At 37.9% G+C, this 21,888-nt stretch overlaps 1 protein-coding gene across 2 annotated transcripts in view; it reads left to right on the top strand.

Annotated features, from left to right (window-relative positions):
- Positions 1-21,888, top strand: part of LOC136857690 (hemicentin-1) — a 509,109-nt gene that overhangs the window by 72,718 nt on the left and 414,503 nt on the right. For both annotated transcript variants that reach the window (XM_067136543.2, XM_068225274.1), the window contains exons 2-3: positions 14,001-14,230; positions 17,278-17,400. In XM_067136543.2, coding sequence (XP_066992644.2) covers positions 14,001-14,230; positions 17,278-17,400 — 353 coding nt within the window. The remainder of the gene's footprint in view (positions 1-14,000; positions 14,231-17,277; positions 17,401-21,888) is intronic.

The raw sequence follows: 21,888 nt of genomic DNA, 5'->3' as shown, positions 1-21,888 counted from the left end.
AAAAAGAAATGAATCCTGTTCGGAGGGCTGGGATTTGGGTTCAAAGTCCCGTGGGCGGTCGTATTTTCAGCACTTTCCTCTTAACCAATCTTTTAGGAAGAGGGTGTGTATTTACTTATCGTATTTACTGTAGGAACTGTACCTAACTTACCACTCATGTTTACCAAGTGACTGATTCCCAAACCAGAATTAGCGTACCGGTACCGGTATCTTCTAAGTCTGTTCGTGGTTATGGGTACCTACACTTATTCTCTTTGGGTACGGTACCGGTACCGTACCTAGATACCGAGAGGCTGGTTAGATTCTCAGACAGCGCCACCAGAGGTTATGAAGTTGTGAGAAAACGCAAAAATCGACGGCGGTAAAATGAGGCCTAGGTCTGCTATCGGTGCTAGGCAAGATGAATGAACGGTGAGATAGGTAGGCCTACAGTATCGGCGCTAGGAAGTTGGGGGCCCCCCAGCAATACGGTAATTGAAAATGGCCCCTTCGTTTCCTGATAAGGAAAGTTACAAGTTTATTTCGTAGCACAGGATTGTATATTATTACAATGAACAACAAAGACGCAACGGTAATAATAATTAATAATAATAATAATTAATAATAATCATAATAATAAAAAATACATAATTTAGTTTTCAAATCCGAAGGAATTAAAATAATACACTTATATGGTACGAACACACACAAGAAGTACATATTCCACTTATATTAACCCAAACGCACTGACCATCTCAATATTAAGAAATAATCTTGTTCCTAGGACAAAATAATATACAACTCACCCATCCATAGTCAGCCTACTTAGTTTCACTGACTGCCGAGAGTTATAAACAGGCTCAAAACTTCAGTACCGGTATTTAGAATTTAGATAAGGAGGATATCTTAGTTATCGCATCTTTGCTGACCACTGTGTTCTCAGAACTGGCTCTTTACTTCAAAACCCGTTTTGATTGTTGTGAGTGGCAGCAAGGGATGGTTATTATTGGAACAGGTTGGGAAACCCACATTCTTTCAGAAATAACTACCATACTCCTATTGATGATAGAAGCTCTGCACTACGATGTCGTAAGTTTGGAATAACCCTCTGTAATACAAATAATACTGTATTGTGTGCTGTAGCTTTATCAATATGTAAAATCACTCTTCAGCTACTGAATTAAGCAACAGCCATGCCCCCCCCCCCCCCTCGCCCTGCAGGGTCTGCAGGCTCCTTATCGTTGCCACTGGTGAGATAGTTGTCATTGCTTTCCTCACTCGGCTATTATTACTGAAACAATGAGCAACGCCTTATTTTTATAACATTTGGATGCACAAGTTGTGCAGCTTCTGTGCTGTTTCGGCCATGAATGAGACTGAACCGCTGAACTGAGACTGGTAGAAGCTACAATTTGCTCTGGCCTGCACCAAGAAACTGACACATCCATCAAGAAAAGGCAACAGAGGAAGATATGGTAAATAATGATCACATAACCTGTTTAATGCTGCCATATGTTGATTATTTGCAATACTGCTGAATATTTTTATTTGTTTCTTTCTCAGGCTCAATTTCTAGAAGATGTTGTTTTAAATATAATTAACAATTAATTAACTGTGCAACTTGACTCCAAAGCAGTCATTTTTGTTTTATCCTTAAAATTCTTCTGCCGCTTTTGCTATATCCCATTGGAGTCTTGGGTACGAACTGTCTCTTACATACGAACTAAGCCCTACAGGATGCATTTCCTGATGCAAAACCTGTATGGAGGAATGCATTCACTATTGCATGTTTTGGTAGTGGCTAGTAGCGCAGTGTATTGGGTGTATGTGAAGAGAAGTGTACTGGCACAAGAGAAATGAACTAGATGCAAATAAAATCCCCGACACCAGCCGCAAATCGAACCCGGGACTATCTGAACCCAACGTTAAACATTCAGATAGGACCAAAGCTATTTTGCTTTATGTCGCACTGACACAGATAGGTCTTATGGTGACGATGGGACACGAAAGGTGTAGGAATGGGAAGGAAGCGACCGTGGCCTTAATTACGGTACAACCCCAGGATTTGCCTGGTGTGAAAATGGGAAACCATGGAAAACCATCTTCAGGGCTGCCGACAGTGGGATTCAAACCCACTATCTCCCGGATGCGAGCTCACAGTTGCACGCCCCCTAACCGCATGGCCAACTTGCCCGGTTAGGACCAAAGCAGTACTGTAACATCCAGAATAATAAAAACTAACTGTCTTCACAATGTGACAAATAACCCCCAGGATACTCTTTGCCCATATGGTACAGCTCATATTACCACTTTTACACTTAATGAAACAAATCTGTAGCTTAGAAATTGCTACAGAGAATAGCCTCTCGTTTAAGGGGTCATTCAAAAATACATTTTTCCCTAAAATTCATATGACTGGATGAGGACTGGTGTATTCAGCATGGTCGTTATCTAAGGCAATATGATTGTGCTGAGTCTCTGCTAGAAGAGTACCATACTGGAGGAGGCTTAAAAGGCCTAAGTCTCCGAATTACGGTGCCTGTGCCATGTATGCACAGGGTGTAGCTTCATAAGAACAGTATCTTATTCTGATACAGGCCTACTCATAATTGTTGAGATGATAACTAGCTCAGTTTGTTTCATTAATGGTTGTGTATATTTCCCAACAACCCAGGAAACAGCACAGTATGTTATCTGATGACTGGAGGAAGGTCATGCCCCTCAGCTGTCTTGGTCAAGTCAGCCATGAATAACTGAGGGCAAGGAGCACAATGTCTTGATATTATTATTTTCTTTTCCTAGTATCTAATTGAAATATGGGAACTAAATGAATCAAGGTTGTCCATACTTAACGTCAGAGGGAGCCAGACTATTGCTCTGGATATGACGGTTTGGTAAATCTTATGGCAAAGCAAGTAAGCAAGTTTTGCACTGCTGGATATCGTGAACATTTCCATGATATTATTGTTTTCTTTTCCTAAAATCAAATTGAAATATGGGGACTAAATGAATCAAGGATGTCTATACTTAAGGTCGGGGGGAGCCACACTATTACTTTGGATATGACAGTTTGGTAAATGTTTGGGTAAAGCAAGTAAGTTGCCTTTGCTGGCAAGACCTAGTGTTTACAGTGCACTATGTCTTCTGGTATAGGCTACAGCAATTTTTTTTACTTTTATTGATCTGTCCCTGTCTTATCCTTGGCTTTGACAATATGAGAGTGACTGAGGTATGAACGATGCTAGTAATACCATTACTTATGCAGCCAATTTCTGTTATGAATGGTGTGAAAATGTTGCTCATAGTGTCAGTTGGTACATGCATTTCAGTGGGCATGGCAGACTGAAATGTAATAGCAACTTCTGGCTCAATGAGGAAAACAACAGGAAACTACCTCACTTCTCATTTCTCTAGTATGCCTCTTCAGTGATGTCTAGGCCATCTTGATAGCTGATGCAGAGCTGTTGAGGATCCAACCAGCCTTAGGGCTGAGGACGGAACATACACTTACAAACAAGTAAGCTTATAGTTTTGGCATGACTGGATATCGTGAACATTGCCATGAGACAGGGGCGTAGTCACGGGTGGGGGGATTAGAGCCCCCGCCATCTCATGGAATTTTTACAAAAATAAAATAAACAGACACTGACAATAAGCAATGAACTAAATAAACATTCAGAGACATAATTGCAGAACCAACATCTGTAATTTACTTGTATCAATGTCCTTATAATGACAAGTCATTCATGCACCTTCATTGTGTTCTACCATCATTTTGTAACTACAACCCCCTCCCTGTATCAGCTGATCCTGGCTACACTACTGCCATGAGACTTCTAGTTTCACGAGAAACCCAAACCACAGGTATATGAGTTTTCATTTCAAAAAGCCTACATGCATTGGCCAAGAAAATTTCTGGCATTCAGAGTACTGCAGCGCTTTCGGCTGGAATTGAAGAGAATTCAGATTTGTTCCTCTATTGATTGACTAACTGCATTGATTGGACTAGATCATCTAAAAAGAGATTAGGGAAGCACGGTATTTAGAAGTAGTGTAGCACAGATAAATTACAACGCAGCCAGTATTCTACAGTCGTAGTGAAACAGTGCCATTGTGCTTGAACCAATAGTTTTGGTGTGTGTGGTATTGAGTTTTCCAATAAAACTCACTGGTAAAAAAATTAGATGTAAGTTAAACCAGGTAGTAAGTTTTTCTACCTAAGTAAATGATCACTTTGTGGACGTCTGGGCTGGCAACAAACTAGCCAATTCAGCTAAATCAATATATAACTTTGTTTAAAAAGTGAGTTATAAGCATTTCCTTAATTAAAAATATGTTAGCAAAGTCACATTTTATTTGAAACTAGTATTCTAACAGTATAAAAATATTTTTCAGTAGTTTTGAAATGAGTAGCAGTTTATGGTAGAATTTATAGGTGTACAAATTATTTTAAATGTATAAGTGTAAATTTTAAAATTATGAAAGTAAATAAAATCGTGAATAAAACCACTGTTTGTAGGGTTGAGTGGCTCAGGCCGATGGTATTTGAAGGTGCTAAAATATGTCAGCCTTGTGTCAGTAGATTTACTGGCATGTAAAAGATCTCCTACGGGACTACATTCTGGCACATCAGCATCTCCAAAAACCATAAAAGTAGTGGGACGTAAAGCCAATATTATTATTATTATTATTATTATTATTATTATTATTATTATTATTATTATTATTATTATTATTATGTGCGTATGGACCCAATGGATCACGCAAAGCTCTAACGATTCTGTTTTCTGAGTTGCCAAACAGCTTTCATCCTTTCTCCGTGGATCCTTTTTCGTTCTTCTGTCCACTTTGCTCCAGTCTTCTTTTTCACTTCGTTCTCTGGTTGCACCTTCCATCCATTAATTTTTTTCCTATAAAGGTTTCTGTCTGCGGTATTATTATTATTATTATTATTATTATTATTATTATTATTATTATTATTATTATTATTATTAAAATTGCTGCCTACAGGATCACTTATTTAAAAACAGTACGTTATGCATATACACTGATTTTCTGTCTAGCTGTTTATCAGTATTCAATTTCCCAAACAATGACAGGTTTAAATTATGCTTGAGGATTTAACGTCAAAAATTTCATTATTGGTCCGTATTGAAACGAGATTTACAGTCAAAGATAAGGGTAGGATTTTCCACCTGTTCAATACTATAAAAAATGTGAACTAATTAAAAAGTCACATTTTAATTAACATTTTTTAGGTACCAGTTTCGGCATTGTATATGCGACACTAAACAATCCAACCAGTATAAGATGTCTCATTGATCATAATCCATGAGGAACTGTTTCTTACAAAAATTGGGCAATAAAATGGTCTTCTACCCATTTATATTGTAGGCTATATCAATACTCTAGAACAAAATTAGCTGATCGTGTCTTCTTGCTAAGATCTCTCATGACATAATGTTTAAAAAGTTTTATATATCGTTCCAAAGTCAATAGTCTATTTTTAACAGCTGTTTAGATATAAAAAGGAGATTTTATATGAAACTTGGTGCTACTGTTAATTTTATGCACAGTTACAAGCATTTTACCATGCCAGGAGATAGAAATGTACAGAATTGTACATAGAACATTTTGTCTTTTCTAGAACTTTATAAGTAGGTATTTAGGAGGTATTTGTTTATCAACTATCCATAAGTTTTATGATATAACACAATTGTAAATTACAAGGTATTTTAGTAGGTTTATGTTTGTACATACATATATTATAAATATTCTAATGTAACTAGCTGAATGTCCTTGTTACTTCATCCTAGGCTGATGATGGCATATACAATACCAAAACCGGTACCTAAAGAATGTTAATAAAAATGCGACGTTTTAATTAGTTCACATTTTTTATAGTATTGAACAGGTGGAAAATCCTACCCTTACCTTTGACTGTATATAATATGCTTGAGGAAGTGGAAAGGATGGTAAATGAACTCCATTGTCATAAAGCAGCAGGAATAGATGAAATTAGACCTGAAATGGTGAAGTATAGGGGAAGGCAGGGATGAAACGGCTTCATAGAGTAGTAAGATTAGCATGGAGTGTTGGTAAGGTACCTTCAGATAGGACAAATGCAGTATTGAACCTATCTATAAGCAAGGGAACAGGAAGGATTGCAACAACTATCGAGGTATCTCATTGATTAGTATACCAGGCAAAGTATTCACTGGCATCTTGGAAGGGAGGGTGCGATCAGTGGTTGAGAGGAAGTTGGATGAAAACCAGTGCGGTTTCAGACCCCAGAGGGGCTGTCAGGATCAGATTTTCAGAATGCACCAGATAATTGAAAAATGCTACGAGTGGAATAGACAGTTGTGTTTATGTTTCATAGATCTAGAGAAAGCATATAACAGGGCACTGAGGGAAAAGATGTTCACTATAGTGGGGGCCTATGGGATTAAGGGTGGATTATTAAAACAAATCTGAGGCATTTATGGTGACAATTGGGCTGCAGTGAGAATTGGTGGTACAGTAAAATGAGTTTTTGGTTCAGAGTACTTACAGGTGTTGGACAAGGCTGAAATCTTTCACCTTTGTTGTTCGTAGTTTACACGGATCATCTGCTGAGAGGTATAAAGGGGCAGCGAGTGATTGAGTTAGGTGGAAAAGTAGTAAGCAGTCTGGCTTATGCTGACGACTTGGTCTTAATGGCAGATTGTGCCGAAAGTCTGCAGCCTAATATCTTGAAACTTGAAAATTGGTACAATGAGTATGGTATGAAAATTAGCCTTTCAAAGACTAAATTGATAATACCAATGTAAATGGTCCGTTATTGGTATATTGGTATTATAAATATACTCATTTGGGACAAATATTTCAGGTTCCCTATGGCAATCAACATCTATATCATCGACTAATTTGATGTCGGTAGGTAAGTAATTCAACAGAACTGAATGTCATATTGGTGATATAAAACTGGCACAGGTAGATAATTTCAAGTATTTAGAATGTGTGTTCTCCCAGGATGGTAATATAGTAAGTGAGATAGAATCATGGTGCAGTAAAAGTGAGATTTGAATCAAGGTGCAGTAAATCTAATGCAGTGAGCTCGCAGTTGCGATCAACAGCATTCTGTAGGAAGGAAGTCAGCTCCCGGACGAAACTATCTTTACATTGGTCTGATTTCAGACCAACTTTGCTTTATGGGAGCAAAAGCTGGGTGGACTCAGGATATCTTATTCATAAGTTAGAAGTAAGAGGCATGAAAGTAGGGAGAATGATTGCTGGTACAAGCAGGAGGGTACTTGGAATAAGGAGATAAAGGCTAAGTTAAGAACGAACTTGATGGATGAAGCTGTACGCATAAACTGGCTTCGGTGGTGGGTCATGTGAGGCGAATGGAGGAAGAGAGGTTACTTAGGAGAATAATGGACTCTGTTATGGAGCGTAAGAGAAGTAGAGGGAGATCAAGACAACAATGGTTAGACTCAGTTTCTAACGATTTAAAGATAAGAGGTATAGAACTAAATGAGGCTACAGCACTAGTTGCAAATAAGAGGATTATGGCGACGTTTTAGTAAATTATTAAATGTTAAACATTAATTTACTAAATTCACAGAGGCTTGCAGACTGAACGCTGAGTGTATAACGGTCTATAATGATAATACCAATATCAATGGTCCGCTATTGGACATTATAAATTTTCCAGCTAACTCATTCCTGGTTGCCAGCGCTTCGCCCCCGTATGCTAGGCTGGGCTCATCAGTTGGTACCTAGCACACCTACCAAGACGCTGGCTAGTGCATACCATGGAGGCCACTGCGTAGGCTAATTGTAGCCACTGGCAGTGCCAATGCACTATGAGAGACCCTGTTCCACTACCAAAAATTGATGCCTGCCTGGCCATCAGATGATATATGTATGTATGTATGTATGTATGTATGTATGTATGTATGTATGTATGTATGTATGTATGATAGGCTTAAAGCAAATCTGATGTGTGTGAGGTTTTGTGCTTTTTTATCTTCTCTGCTAGAAGATTTAAATCTGTCATTCCTTATTTTTACTTTTTTATTATCTTCCCTGCCAAACAATAAGCATGGAAAATGCTATAATGAATTGTTCTTTTCACAGCTGCAAATCCAATTGTGTTTTATCATAAAAAAATGAATTGAACTTACATGTAAACTATTTTACTTTGTCCAGTCTTCTCTAAGTTTAGTACTGGTGTGGAACATTCTAAATCTCCTAAATTTTTAATTTATAGCTTCTCTTCTACTGAATGCAAGCCAAAATTCATTGTGAAATGCACTACGTCAGTCGCAGTTGAATTAAAATGGCAGCAACACTATGCACTCGTGACTGCTATCCACAAGGATTACAAGTCAACTGTAAACCAGTTTCTCTGGACAAAACTCTATGACACCAGCAGTGCAGTAGCTAGTGAGATGCACGCACACGAGAAGTGAGTGGGGAATGCAATCAGTTGTTTGGCTGCAAAGCAGATATGCACCACCCATATTCCTCCGGACTAAAAAGAAACCAAGATGTATGGATTTTGATGTAGAGAGCTTTAAATGAATGAATCACTGCTCAGAAAATAACTAAATAACTAATTAATTAAAGGAGTATAAAAAGGGGTGGTTGTGTAAACCTGCAACCAGGCCAGAAACTGCCACTATTGGCAATAGAACACGTATCATAATATTTAAGTTTTCTATGTTTTCAACTAAGTTTCATCAGTGTGTAGGTCAGTAGTGGGGGATGTGGAGTGTAATCTAGGAGCAGGGGCGTAACGAATGTGGTACGGGCCCGCCTGCAGAAGTAAACATTCGGCCCCCCTCAAATAAAATGTAAAACCTAGGAGTAACTAATACAAATTTAACTGCAGCAGGTAGACAATATGCAATATATTGTCGAGTTATATAAACAAAGGAATTATTCACTATTGTAAGATTATTAAAAAGTAATTTTAGTATGTTTCATTTGGTTGCCTCCATCATTTAAACGGCTAAGCTGCTGAACTTTTCTCCACTTAGTTTGTTCATACTTAAAATTGGTTTCATTTTATAGTTACTATGGAATTACCTTTATTAACCGATACCAAAGTCTCAGTTATAATCATTCATTACATTAGAACACAGAAATATAGCTATATGAACAAAATTAAATAAAAAACTGTTCAAATCAAGTTTGAAAAATATCAAACAGCACAACTAATAAGCCTTTGTGCAAAATGAATTGAGTGCTCTACTTCTTATTAGAGTTATACACTGTTGTCGAATAAATGTGTGATAAAAGTTAAATGTTCTGCAAAATTTGTGCATGATATTATCTCAGATGCACTACACGTCAAGAAAGTATAATTTTCTAACTAAAATGTAAAATTTTGATACAAGCATTCATTGATGCGATTATTTTTAAATAATTTGATGCAGGGCTTTTGCAAGGAGTGTATCATGGTGTTGCGAGATATGGCAAGGGCATGCACTGTTTACAGCTGTGCTATAATAACTGCAGCTAAATGGCAATTCCTGTAGTACCTACAAATTGCAAAACAAACTACAATATTTAGACTGATTCTACAAAACTGCCCTGACCATTCTCGTACAGAGTGACATTAGACTATATATTTGAAAAAATTGTTTTTGTGAGGAGTCAAATCAAATCAAATCAAAATCTCTTTATTTGCAAATGAGGTGTCTACCTCGGTGGCAAATGGTACACTAAAATACATTATTGTCAAGCACTAAATATTAAATTAACAAGAGAAGAAAATTTTTCCTATAATACAATATTATACAATTTACGCTAACAATGTTTTCTATTAACACACAGCTCATCCTTAATAAATTTATATTGTTTACAAAATTCTAATTATAATATCTCCTGTACTACTTACAAATATAGTCAACTGATATACAGTATGTGGAATTGCTTCAAATGATACTATAAAACTGGTATAACATTAATATTTACATTGCATTTATTTATTTACTATTTTTTTTTTTTTTTTTTACCCGTTCTGGATCCTAAGTAGCATAACGACCTGCTACGTCTTAACCAGAGCCCCTTTTGCCACCACTTTTCAGAGTTCCTGAAGGGCCTTCACAGCTACCGTAGCGGTCCCAGGGCCCTCGAAGTCCCCACTGTACTTCACCCCTACAGGCAGTCTCCTACTTTGGCTGTCCAAACTCCTTAGACCAGGGGATGGAATTAATTTATTCACACACATTTTTTTTTATTTACAATAACCTGCACCGGTCGAATGCCCTCTAACACTTCATTTATTTTCTCTGTTGCTGTTTATTCTCTTCTTGAATATCTGTACAGATTTTGGAAAAGGATCAAACACTACCGCTGGTAAACTGTTCCACTCCTTCACACCCTTCCCAATGAATGAAAATTTACCCCAATCGCTTCTGCTAAAATTCCTTCTAATTTTATATTTGTGGTCAGTCCTGCCGATATAATTATTTTCCAACTGAAGCCTCTCACGGATATCTCCCCATGCTTCTTCTCCTGTATAGGCTCTATATAATCCTGTAAGTCTAGTTTTCTCCCTTCTCTTACTTAAAGTTTCCCACCCAAGTTCCTTTAACATTTCTGATACACTACTCTTTCTCCTGAAATCCCCTGTTACAAATCTTGCTGCTTTCCTCTGCACACTATCTATTTCTTTTATTAGGTATTCTTGGTGAGGATCCCAAACACTGTTTGCATATTCCAATAATGGACGAACCATACTCAAGTAACTTTTTTCTTTTAATTCTTTGTTGCATCCTTTAAGTAGCCTCATTATGACATGTAATGATCTGTATGCTTTCCCAACAATGTCATCAATATGACCCTTCCAGTGCAAATTACTTTCAAATCTCACACCTAAGTATTTGCACTTGCCTTCTTTTGGGATAACTACCTCATCCAAAGTATATTCAAATTCAGTTTTAAAGTTCCTGTTTGTAAAAGTTGTAACAGTTGATTTGCCTCCATTAACCTTCATATTATTTTCTTCAACCCATTGTTGGATACTTTCAAGGTCCCTTTGTAATTCTGAACAATCCTCAATGTTGTTTATTTCTCTATAAACAATTATGTCATCTGCATACAATCTTATTTTTGATGTTATATTGTTCCCTAAATCATTTGCGTATATTAAGAAAAGTAACGGACCGATTATACTACCCTGTGCAATTCCCTTCCAAACTTTCTCTTCCTGCGATACATTATTTTCTACTTTGACTTTCTGAACCCTTGAATTTAGAAATGCTTTTATCCAACGTGTAACCCTTACGTCCAATCCTATTCCCTCCAATTTCTTTAATAATATTCCATGTTCCTCTCTATCAAAGGCTTTGGAAAGATCTATGGCTATGCAATCTAACTGACCTCCTGAATCCAACTGATCTGATATGTCCTGCTGAAATCCCACCAGTTGTGCCTCACAAGAAAATTTCTTTCTAAATCCATACTGGCTCCTCATGAACCAATTTTTATCATCACATATCCCTCTGATGTACTTCGATATTAAACTCTCCAGAATTTTACAAACTATACTGGTCAGGCTGATTGGTCTGTAGTTCTCTGGTTTCCTTTTATCACCCTTTCCTTTATAAATTGGTATTATTATAGATTCCTTCCATTCCTTTGGTATTACACTATTATTTATGACATAGTCAAAGAGAAATTTTAAATAAGGCACTATGTACCACCCCATTGTCTTTAATACCTCCCCAGTAATTTGATCACTTCCTGCAGCTTTTCCTTGCTGAAGCAGTTGGATTTCTCTGAAAATATCTTCGTTTGTGAATGAGAAGCTTCTTGTTTCCTTCTGTCTCTCTCCCTCTCTATCTTCTGTTTCGGTTTCCAACTCTTGACAATCATCTACTGAATCTCTAAATTCCCTACTAAATAGGTTTGCTTTCTCAGTATCTGTTAAATAGTGTTCACCCCCTTCTCCCACCATTGTAGGAATTTGGACTCCTTTTCCTTTTTGATTCCTGATATATGAATACAGCTTTTTCCATTTCCCTTTGTGGTCATTACCCTCTTGAAGTATGCCATTCATATAATTCTCTTTTGCTTCCTTTTTCACTCTATTCAGTTCCCTCATTAGCTGTTTTCTAGTTTCTCTACTCTCCCTACTCTCTTTGATTTTCCTGTTTACTATTCTACATTTTCTTTTTAATTTTCTTATTTCCCTTGTATAATAAACAGGGTCTGAGGTCATTTTACCCTTCTTAACAGGTACAAATCTCTTCTCTCCTTCCCAAATAATTCCTTTAAATTTAGCCCAAAGTGTATCCACGTTACTCCCTTCACTTATCCAACAACTGAATTGTGATTTAAGGTAAGTCCCAAATTCATCAACTTTAGTTTTTCTGTACAATTTCTTGTCTTGTGTAACCCTCTTATTAAGCCTTTTTGGTACGAGTCCTACATCCATTATTACAGCCTTATGGTCTCCTATTCCTTCAATTACCTCAGTTTTATCAACAATTTCCCATGGTTTAACCAAGAATACATCTAGTAAGTTATTGAGACGAGTCGGTTCTTGTACTACTTGTGTAAATCCTCCCTCCCAAATTAACTTATTTGCCAGTTTCTGTTCATGGGCTTCACTTGCAGCTCCTTTCCATTCAACTTCAGGCAAATTTAGATCTCCCCCAATTATTATCATGTCATTATTATTGTTTTTATGAGTATAATCTATTATTTTTTCAAAGATTTCCATGTCTCTTTCCTCTCTTCCAGGCCTGTATGTTCCTATAATTCCCACCTCCTTCATATTATCACAAATTAATTTTATCCCTAATATTTCATCCCTTTCATCGGTAAACCATTCATGTGAACAGTAAGTTTCCTTCACCAGAATAAACACCCCCCCTCCCTTTTTATCTCCTCGGTCTCTACGATAGACTGTGTACCCTTCTGGAAATACTTCTCTATTACCCACCCCTTCTTTCAACCACGATTCCACTCCTATCACCACATCAGTCTCATAAGATTCCATCAATGTACCGAATTTTAATTGTTTATTTACTACACTTTGACAGTTTACCAAGAGCAGTCTCAGACCCCCTTCCTCCCTAAAACTTGACTGTTGCAATTGGGTAACTTGAAATTCCTTACTATCCTGAGTTTCTTTTTCTAGTTGACTGAGCCAGCTTGAAGTACAGCTGGCTCTTTCTACTAGTTTTCCTGGTCAGTATTATAACTCAAGGGAGTTGCCTGTTTTACAGTACATATCTTAAGATTAATAAAATCTAGAACAATATTTGCTATCTTTCGTTTACCTGAATTGTTTAGATGGAGGCCATGTTTTGTATAACAGTATCTCTCAAAACTGCTGCATTCAATAACCTGAGTATTCCGAAAATGTTTACAAATTTTAACAATATCTGTATTGACCTTGTCCACTTCAATATTCACACACGAGTCTCTACTCAAATCATGCCTGTGGGGCACGTTCACTACAAAAACGTTAGTGTGGGTCAGCTTCCCTAGTGTATGTTTAAGTTGTGATCTTACATTCTTGGCGTCGTCGCGAGCTACGTCGTTCGTCCCACCGATGATAAGCAGGGTCCCTTAAAGGCCTGGGCCCACCTGCATTGCAGGCCCTACAGGCCCTAACGTTACGCTCCTGTCTAGGGGGTGCATTTAAGATCAGAAATTTTGATCAACATCCACTGATTGGTTTGAAGCACCTCTATATGCCACCTTATTCTGTACTAACTTTTCATTTTTGCATAGCTGTTACCTACAGTATACTGTACATTGACTCAAGCCTGTTTGTCACTATCCATGCCTCTTTCTGTCATCTCTCTCCAGCTTATATTTGTCAGTTTTAGTCACTCCTCAGTTACTTTTCCCATACAGTAAATAGATATCTATACTATACAGCAAGTTTCCTCATTCTTAGTACTGTATAATATTCACTGAGTGAAAAAGAAACTGAATAGATCAATCTAGTCTGGCAGTTTTCATAAACTTTCCAGATTTACCTTCTTAATTTAGCTCTTTCTTTCTAGAGGTGGGTCCAGTCACGGTAACCACAAACCACACCCATTTCAACGACAGTCTGAAAGCGATCAATGTGAGGACAGGAGGAGACTGTCCAGAGATGTCTGTAGGAGGAATCAAGATGGCTCTTGAAAACAGCCTACCTAACTCCTACATATATGTCTTCACTGATGCTAGTGCAAAGGATTTCAAATTGCTGTCTCAAGTACTTGCACTGATCCAGCGCAAAAAGAGCCAGGTAGGAACTTTTCACTTAATTTATTTGTTGAGTTTATTTCCTAATACATTTAGAGAGACTAAAGTTAGGAAGCATTTTGCATTGAAAATATAGGTATTGTTTTCAACAAAAATAAATTTAATTAGCAGGGTAAGTTAGGCTCCCTTTTAGTCACCTAATAAGTACAGAGTGATTCATATAGAATGGATAGTTTTTAATACTTTATCATTTCTGTCTGGTGATAGCTATAAACATGCAATTATTCCTTATTCCCACAGTAGATGCAAAAAAAAAATGTCCTCCGTACGCATCGTACATGTTTCTAGCAGTTTGGTGCAGTACCTCTGGACCAATATTGGTGATTTTGATGACATTCTTCTTCAAACTGTCAATTGTTGTTGGCTGATTATGATAAACTCAATCTTTAAGGTAAGCAAAAATCTGGTGGCCTGAGGTCGGCCCATTAGGGAGGCCATAATGCCTGTGAAATGTAATGGACTTCGGCAACATCACTTTGGTACTTCACAGAACGAAACTCCCACAGTTCCTGTGTTATTTTAAACAAAACTGTACAGTATGAACAAAGATGTGCTATTTTTAAAGCTACCCATTTTATATGGATCACTCTGTACATAGTCTGACTGATTTGTTTCAGGGTATATTATATTGAAGCACTTGTCATTGTCTCCCTCTTTTTTATATGAGTGTACCTCAGAAATGACAGCAGGCAATGCTGTAGGTGCTTATCAATGGAGCCATAGTCATATGAGTACTTTAGTGGGCCCAACTAAAAAGTCCTGCCCAGATGATTCTGAGGTGGCCCACTTGTTGAAAATTCATATCCATTATGTATATATCAGGCTGTGACAATTTTTTTAAAATCTAGGAGCTAGCACTCAAACCTAGGAGCCAGGTAATTTTTCTAGTACTCGTATCGTTAACATACTGCCATGTAGCCTTCTATAAAATAAAACATGGTGGTAATAGCAATAGGCCCTAGGTATTGTGATTTTATATTTTTATACACTAGAACAGATTACTACAAAATGTAAAGACAGCAGGACACTGAACTAAATAAGACATGCCAGTCTGTATACATATTCATGAAGCGAGCCAATTGTTGCATTCTTATATTATGATGCACATGCCTAGGAGCTTCGTGTGCTGTTGATGTTCTATTTCAGTTTACAATAACAGCTCTGTTAAAGTAAATAATGTAATAGAAAAAGAGATTCTATTTTGTTAGTAAAGGTGAATCATATCATTTACAGTACATGAGAAGTATATTTGGTTATTTTCTTTGTCAGTAATACATTCTCAATCAATCAATCAATCAATCAATCAATCAATCAATCAATCAATCAATCACTACTGATCTGCATTTAGGACAGTCGCCTAGGTGGGAGATTCCCTATCTGTTGTTTTCCTAGCCTTTTCTTAAATGATTGCAAAGAAATTGGAAATTTATTAAACATCTCTGTTGGTAACTTATTCCAATCCCTAACTCTCCTTCCTATAAATGAATATTTGCCCCAGTTTTTCCTCTTGAATTCCAACTTTATCTTCACATTGTGATCTTTCCTACTTTTAAAAACACCACTCAAACTTATTCATCTACTGATGTCATTCCATGCCATCTTTCTGCTGACAGCTCAGAACATACCACTTATGATATAGATGTTGATTCACATAGGGAACCTGAAATATTTGTCCCAAATGAGTAAATTTATAATACCAATATATTGGTGTTATAACATACCACTTACTCGAGCAGCTCATCTCCTTTCTCCCAAGTCTTCCCAGTCCAAACATTCCAACATTTTTGTAACGTTATTCTTTTGTCAGAAATCACCCAGAACAAATCGAGCTGCTTTTCTTTGGAGTTTTTTCAGTTCTTGAATCAAGTAATCCTGGGGAGGGTCCCATACATTGAAACCCCACTCTATTTGGGGTCTTATCAGAGACTTATATGCCCTCTCCTTTACATCCTTACTACAACCCCTAAATACCCTCATAATCATGTGCAGAAATCTGTACCCTTTATTTACAATCATATTTATGGGATTACCCCAATGAAGATCTTTCCTTATATTAAGACCTAGGTACCTACAATGATCTCCAAATGGAACTTTAACTAGGACTTTTCCTACTTGTGAAACTCACAGCCTGACTTTTAACCCCATTTATCATTATACCATTGCCTACTGTCCATCTCACATTATCATCAAGGTCATTTTGCAGTTGCTCACAAGCTTGTAACTTATTTATTACTCTGTATAGAATAACATCATCTGCAAAAAGCCTTATCTCTGATTCCACTTCTTTACACATATCATTGATATATATATAAGAAAACATAAAGGTCCAATAATTTACAAGAGGTTTTCTTGACAACCAAATGTTTGTACTTAACATTAATTTTTCTTCTGTTGCTTGTATAATGTGGCCTTGATTATTATTATTTAAAATGGCAATAATCAAACCAGAAATCACCCATACTTACCAAGATCCCTGACGTTACCTAAGCCTCATTGTTTTGTTCAGTCGAGTTCGATATATCATGTGGAGTGTCAAAGGGTTGTGTATTATTACATGCTCTTTGCAACAATTCATCAACAACAAATTGGGAATTAAATTTATAAAGGAAGAGATTATACTCAGCTCAAAAATGAATGCGCCAAAGAATTTTAGGTGCCATGGCAATCTGGCACCCAGGATTTGTCTTGCCCTGGTATATATACAATATTTTTCAGGTAATGTCTTCTTGTTTGGATCATTTTATAAGGAACTCTAGTCTGTAAGTCAAAATATATAACGTATAAGAAGCATCAGTCAGATGTAGAAGAATGAGGATTCACATTTGTAGGTAGAGTGGAAAAAGTCAATCTATTTACTAATTAATCAAGGGACTTTTCTCTCTTTCCAGTGAACTGAAACTGATTGATCTTATTATATATACTGGTGATGAAGATCTCTCACAGTGCCCTTATTCCCTTACAGTATACCTCACTAATAACCATCTGAACTATTACATAAAACAGATGATAAAACTAATGTTTCTGTTTCAGGTGGTATTTGTCTTGACAGGAGACTGCGGTGATCATTCAGACATTGGTTATCAAGTGTACGAGAAAATAGCTGCTACAAGTTCAGGGCAGGTGTTTAACCTTAACAAGACTGATGTGGAGGATGTATGTAACCTTATTTTGGACATTATATTCACTAATTCTTATAGTAGTTTCAACATTTTATTTTAATAAGAATACAAAGCCAGGCAAAACCATTGTATGAACAGATACCAAAAGCTGCTTGGACATTTATTCTACTTATTAACCTTACACCTATAGTAATATTTTTTTTTCTGAGTGAATACTTATTTTTTGACTTATTTTGAAAAGTACTTGCTAGTGTTTGCCTCTTGTCAAGAAGATTTAGCTAGGAGCAGTGGCGGCTGGTGGATTAAAAGTTCAGTGGAGCACAATATTTACCAATGATATAATGTGATTACAGGTTAATTTTCAAATCCAAGTACAAAAACATTTTTTTATTATTAAAAATAAAACAAACATTTTACATTTCTATTTTCAGACATGTTACTACAACCCATTAACAATGTTTTCCTTTCATTTAAAAAACCCTTTAACATACACTGACTGACAGAGCAAATGCAACACCAAGAAGGAGTGGTCAGAACTTTATGCCAATTGCAGGGTAGACTGACGTCACTGAGGTATGTTCATGATGTGAAATGCGCCGCTGTGCTGCGCACGTAGCGAACGATAAATGGGACACGGCGTTGGCGAATGGCCCACTTCGTACCGTGATTTCTCAGCCGACAGTCATTGTAGAACGTGTTGTCGTGTGCCACAGGACACTGTATAGCTAAGAATGCCAGGCCGCCGTCAACGGAGGCATTTCCAGCAGACAGACGACTTTACGAGGGGTATGGTGATCGGGCTGAGAAGGGCAGGTTGGTCGCTTCGTCAAATCGCAGCCGATACCCATAGGGATGTGTCCACGGTGCAGCGCCTGTGGCGAAGATGGTTGGCGCAGGGACATGTGGCACGTGCGAGGGTCCAGGCGCAGCCCGAGTGACATCAGCACGCGAGGATCGGCGCATCCGCTGCCAAGCAGTGGCAGCCCCGCACGCCACGTCAACCGCCATTCTTCAGCATGTGCAAGACACCCTGGCTGTTCCAATATCGACCAGAACAATTTCCCGTCGATTGGTTGAAGGAGGCCTGCACTCCCAGCGTCCGCTCAGAAGACTACCATTGACTCCACAGCATAGACGTGCACGCCTGGCATGGTGCCGGGCTAGAGCGACTTGGATGAGGGAATAGCGGAACGTCGTGTTCTCCGATGAGTCACGCTTCCGTTCTGTCAGTGATAGAGAGCAAACGCCGGAAAAGCCATCCATCTAATTTTTGATCTGGTTTTTGATATGCTCTATTGGTGGAAAAGAATCTAATTCCCTCCACGGGAACTTAGAATTTCCAACTGTCAGTGATAGTCACCGCAGACGAGTGTGGCGTCGGCGTGGAGAAAGGTCAAATCCGGCAGTAACTGTGGAGCGCCCTACCGCTAGACAACGCGGCATCATGGTTTGGGGCGCTATTGCGTATGATTCCACGTCACCTCTAGTGCGTATTCAAGGCACGTTAAATGCCCACCGCTACGTGCAGCATGTGCTGCGGCCGGTGGCACTCCCGTACCTTCAGGAGCTGCCCAATGCTCTGTTTCAGCAGGATAATGCCCGCCCACACACTGCTCGCATCTCCCAACAGGCTCTACGAGGTGTACAGATGCTTCTGTGGCCAGCGTACTCTCCGGATCTCTCACCAATCAAACACGTGTGGGATCTCATTGGACGCCGTTTGCAAACTCTGCCCCAGCCTCGTACGGACGACCAACTGTGGCAAATGGTTGACAGAGAATGGAGAACCATCCCTCAGGACACCATCCGCACTCTTATTGACTCTGTACCTCGACGTGTTTCTGCGTGCATCGCCGCTCGCGGTGGTCCTACATCCTACTGAGTCGATGCCGTGCGCATTGTGTAACCTGTATATCGGTTTGAAATAAACATCAATTATTCGTCCGTGCCGTTTCTGTTTTTTCCCCAACTTTCATCCCTTTCGAACCACTCCTTCTTGGTGTTGCATTTGCTCTGTCAGTCAGTGTATTTAAATGAAATGCTTTTAATTAGCCTAATATTGAAAAAAAATCCTTTTGTATGTATCTGTATGGAAATTAAATGGCTACAAAAAATTCAAAAGTCACAACTCACCTATTTATACAGGAAATCTGGCCTCCTCTCCTTACACTTGGCAAACTTATCAATAACTTTTGCATTAAAGTCAGTGATTCTCATCACAAATTTATTGAAAGCATTGCCAGAGCTAACAACATGTCTTGAGACATTGTGTTCCTCAGAAATGTTTTTACTCTATTTAGAGTGGAAAAACATTGTTCTTCTTCTGCAGTAGACATTGGAATGGTTAACAACACTTTTAACAGTTTTAACACTTTCACTAAATGTAGCAAACAAATTATTGTCTGTAATGAAGTCCATTAGACACATTGTACTAAACATATTTTGGAAGTCCTCTCTAGTGTAGATTACAGACAGTTCTGTGCAAATTTTGCTCTCATTAATGAATGGATAGGATTTTGCTGCAGCTTTCAGAGACTATTCTGGGAACTTAGTGTCATATTCAGAAAATTTCAGAGTGAAACAAAATTGCAGGTACAAGGTATCCCGTGAAGATAAACCTGTCATTGACTTCCCTTAGAATATCACACACACTGCTCTTTGGTTCTTCTTCTCTTTTCTGACTGTTCCTGTGGCTTCTTATCTTCCATGCTGTTTGTAACTTTTGGTATTTCTCTATCAAATGCCTTTAGCTGAGCCAGAACAAAAGGTGAATTACAACCACGCTTCTGCAGTTGATTATACAAAATGTCTATATGAGGCATTATCTTGTGAAAGAAAGGGAGCTAGTATATAAAATTATCATTTTACAAAGCCCCTATATATCCAGGAGCTTGAACAAGTGTGTTGTTGTTGTTACTAATCTGACATCTCCTTTGAATAACTTTCTTGCATTCAATCAGGTCTTCTCTGTGTTCAAAAACAGTATTAAGAGTCCTGGAATGAAAATTCCACTGTGTCAGAACTGAACGTGGCAAGTGTTTCTGCACAACTTCATCAAGAATGGCAGTTCTGTGAGGAGAATTTGAGAAAAAGATGCATATTCCTTGAAGGTTTGCAAAAAATATCTGCAAAGTTCTGTTTATTGATGCTGCATTTAACATTATCACTTCAAGTTGATGAGCATGGCAGTGTATGTAAGAAGCAGCAGGATACTTTTCTTTGACAATGGCCTGGACACCACGATTTGTACCTCCCATGACAGATGCACCACCATATGTCTGTGCTATAAGTTTATTTGAGCACCTTGGAGATGAGAATCAAGTTCAGACATTACGGCTGCAGACAGTGATTCTGAATCATGACCAAAAGGTCAAATGAAACTCCAAAATCTTTCTACAGGTTTATTATTTACTAGATACCTATCTATAATAACCATCTGAAATATTGATGCAACGTTTCTAGTTTCATCAGCTATGATTGTAATGAATATCTTTAATTTCTTTGGTTACTTCTTCTTGGCACACCTCTAACATACATTGAAGAATTTAATTCTGAATAGTTTTAGTGGTACCCTTAAAAAACTGTCACCTTTTCTAAGTGGCTTCTTAAATTACTATCAAGCTCAGCACTGAAATTAATCAAGCCACAAAAAATACCAGGAATCTGCGAGTTGTCTGATTCATTATAGCTCCTCAATGCTGACTCAAATGAGCCACAAAATCTTTCACAGTTTATTACAATAATCAGGACATACCTGTTCTGCATAACCCTGTCATTATGTAGCTGTATTTTCCTTCTATATGCAGTGCCCAGCTGTGCATCAATATTAACATTTCCAAACATGGCTAAACTTATTGAGTATGAGGTAAAGAAGAATCCTGTTTTTTAACACGATCATGAAGAAGTTGTATTTCCCTCATACCTTGCTTTATCCATGAATCTTCCCCTCCAAAAAGTAGGCATGGAAAACAGTATAAAGCATTACTGACCTCACACCCACTTAACCAGTCTTGTTTCTTGTAAATCTCAGGATTGAAGTTTCCTATTGAACATTCTACTTTTTGTCTTGATCATTTGCATTATGTGAATGTTTGGCATGGGCCTACCCATTCGTTTCACCTCGGATTTTTTCTTTGGCAGTCCATTGCGAAAACGGTCTAGACGTTAACCCTAGACCGGGCGCGCTGGTTGTTTTTGTCAACCAGCACGCTATTTTATGCCGTAATTCCTAGAACTGTCAGTCTTTCACCACCTCGCAACTAATACGTTTGCACTCACTCTTGACCTTCACTTCAGTCGAGTTTCGACAACAGTGGAACCGATACATGTTTAATTATTTCGAGTGAACTCTTGGAACCCAAAGCTGGTTGACAAAGTCAACCATGCGCCTGGTTATATAAGTAAAATTTATTTCTTTAAAATGTCCTTTCCCCTGTACTTTTCGGGTAATTAGGCAAAGTCAAGCATAATTACACGTAGTATATTTCTATTTTAGGACTCGTTTTGTCAATTATAAAGACAT

Source organism: Anabrus simplex, chromosome 1 (genome assembly GCF_040414725.1).
Source record: "Anabrus simplex isolate iqAnaSimp1 chromosome 1, ASM4041472v1, whole genome shotgun sequence".
In the NCBI taxonomy this organism is placed as follows: Eukaryota; Metazoa; Arthropoda; class Insecta; order Orthoptera; family Tettigoniidae; genus Anabrus; species Anabrus simplex.
The sequence above is the reverse complement of the archived record's forward strand: the minus strand, read 5'-3'. Positions and strand labels throughout refer to the sequence as shown.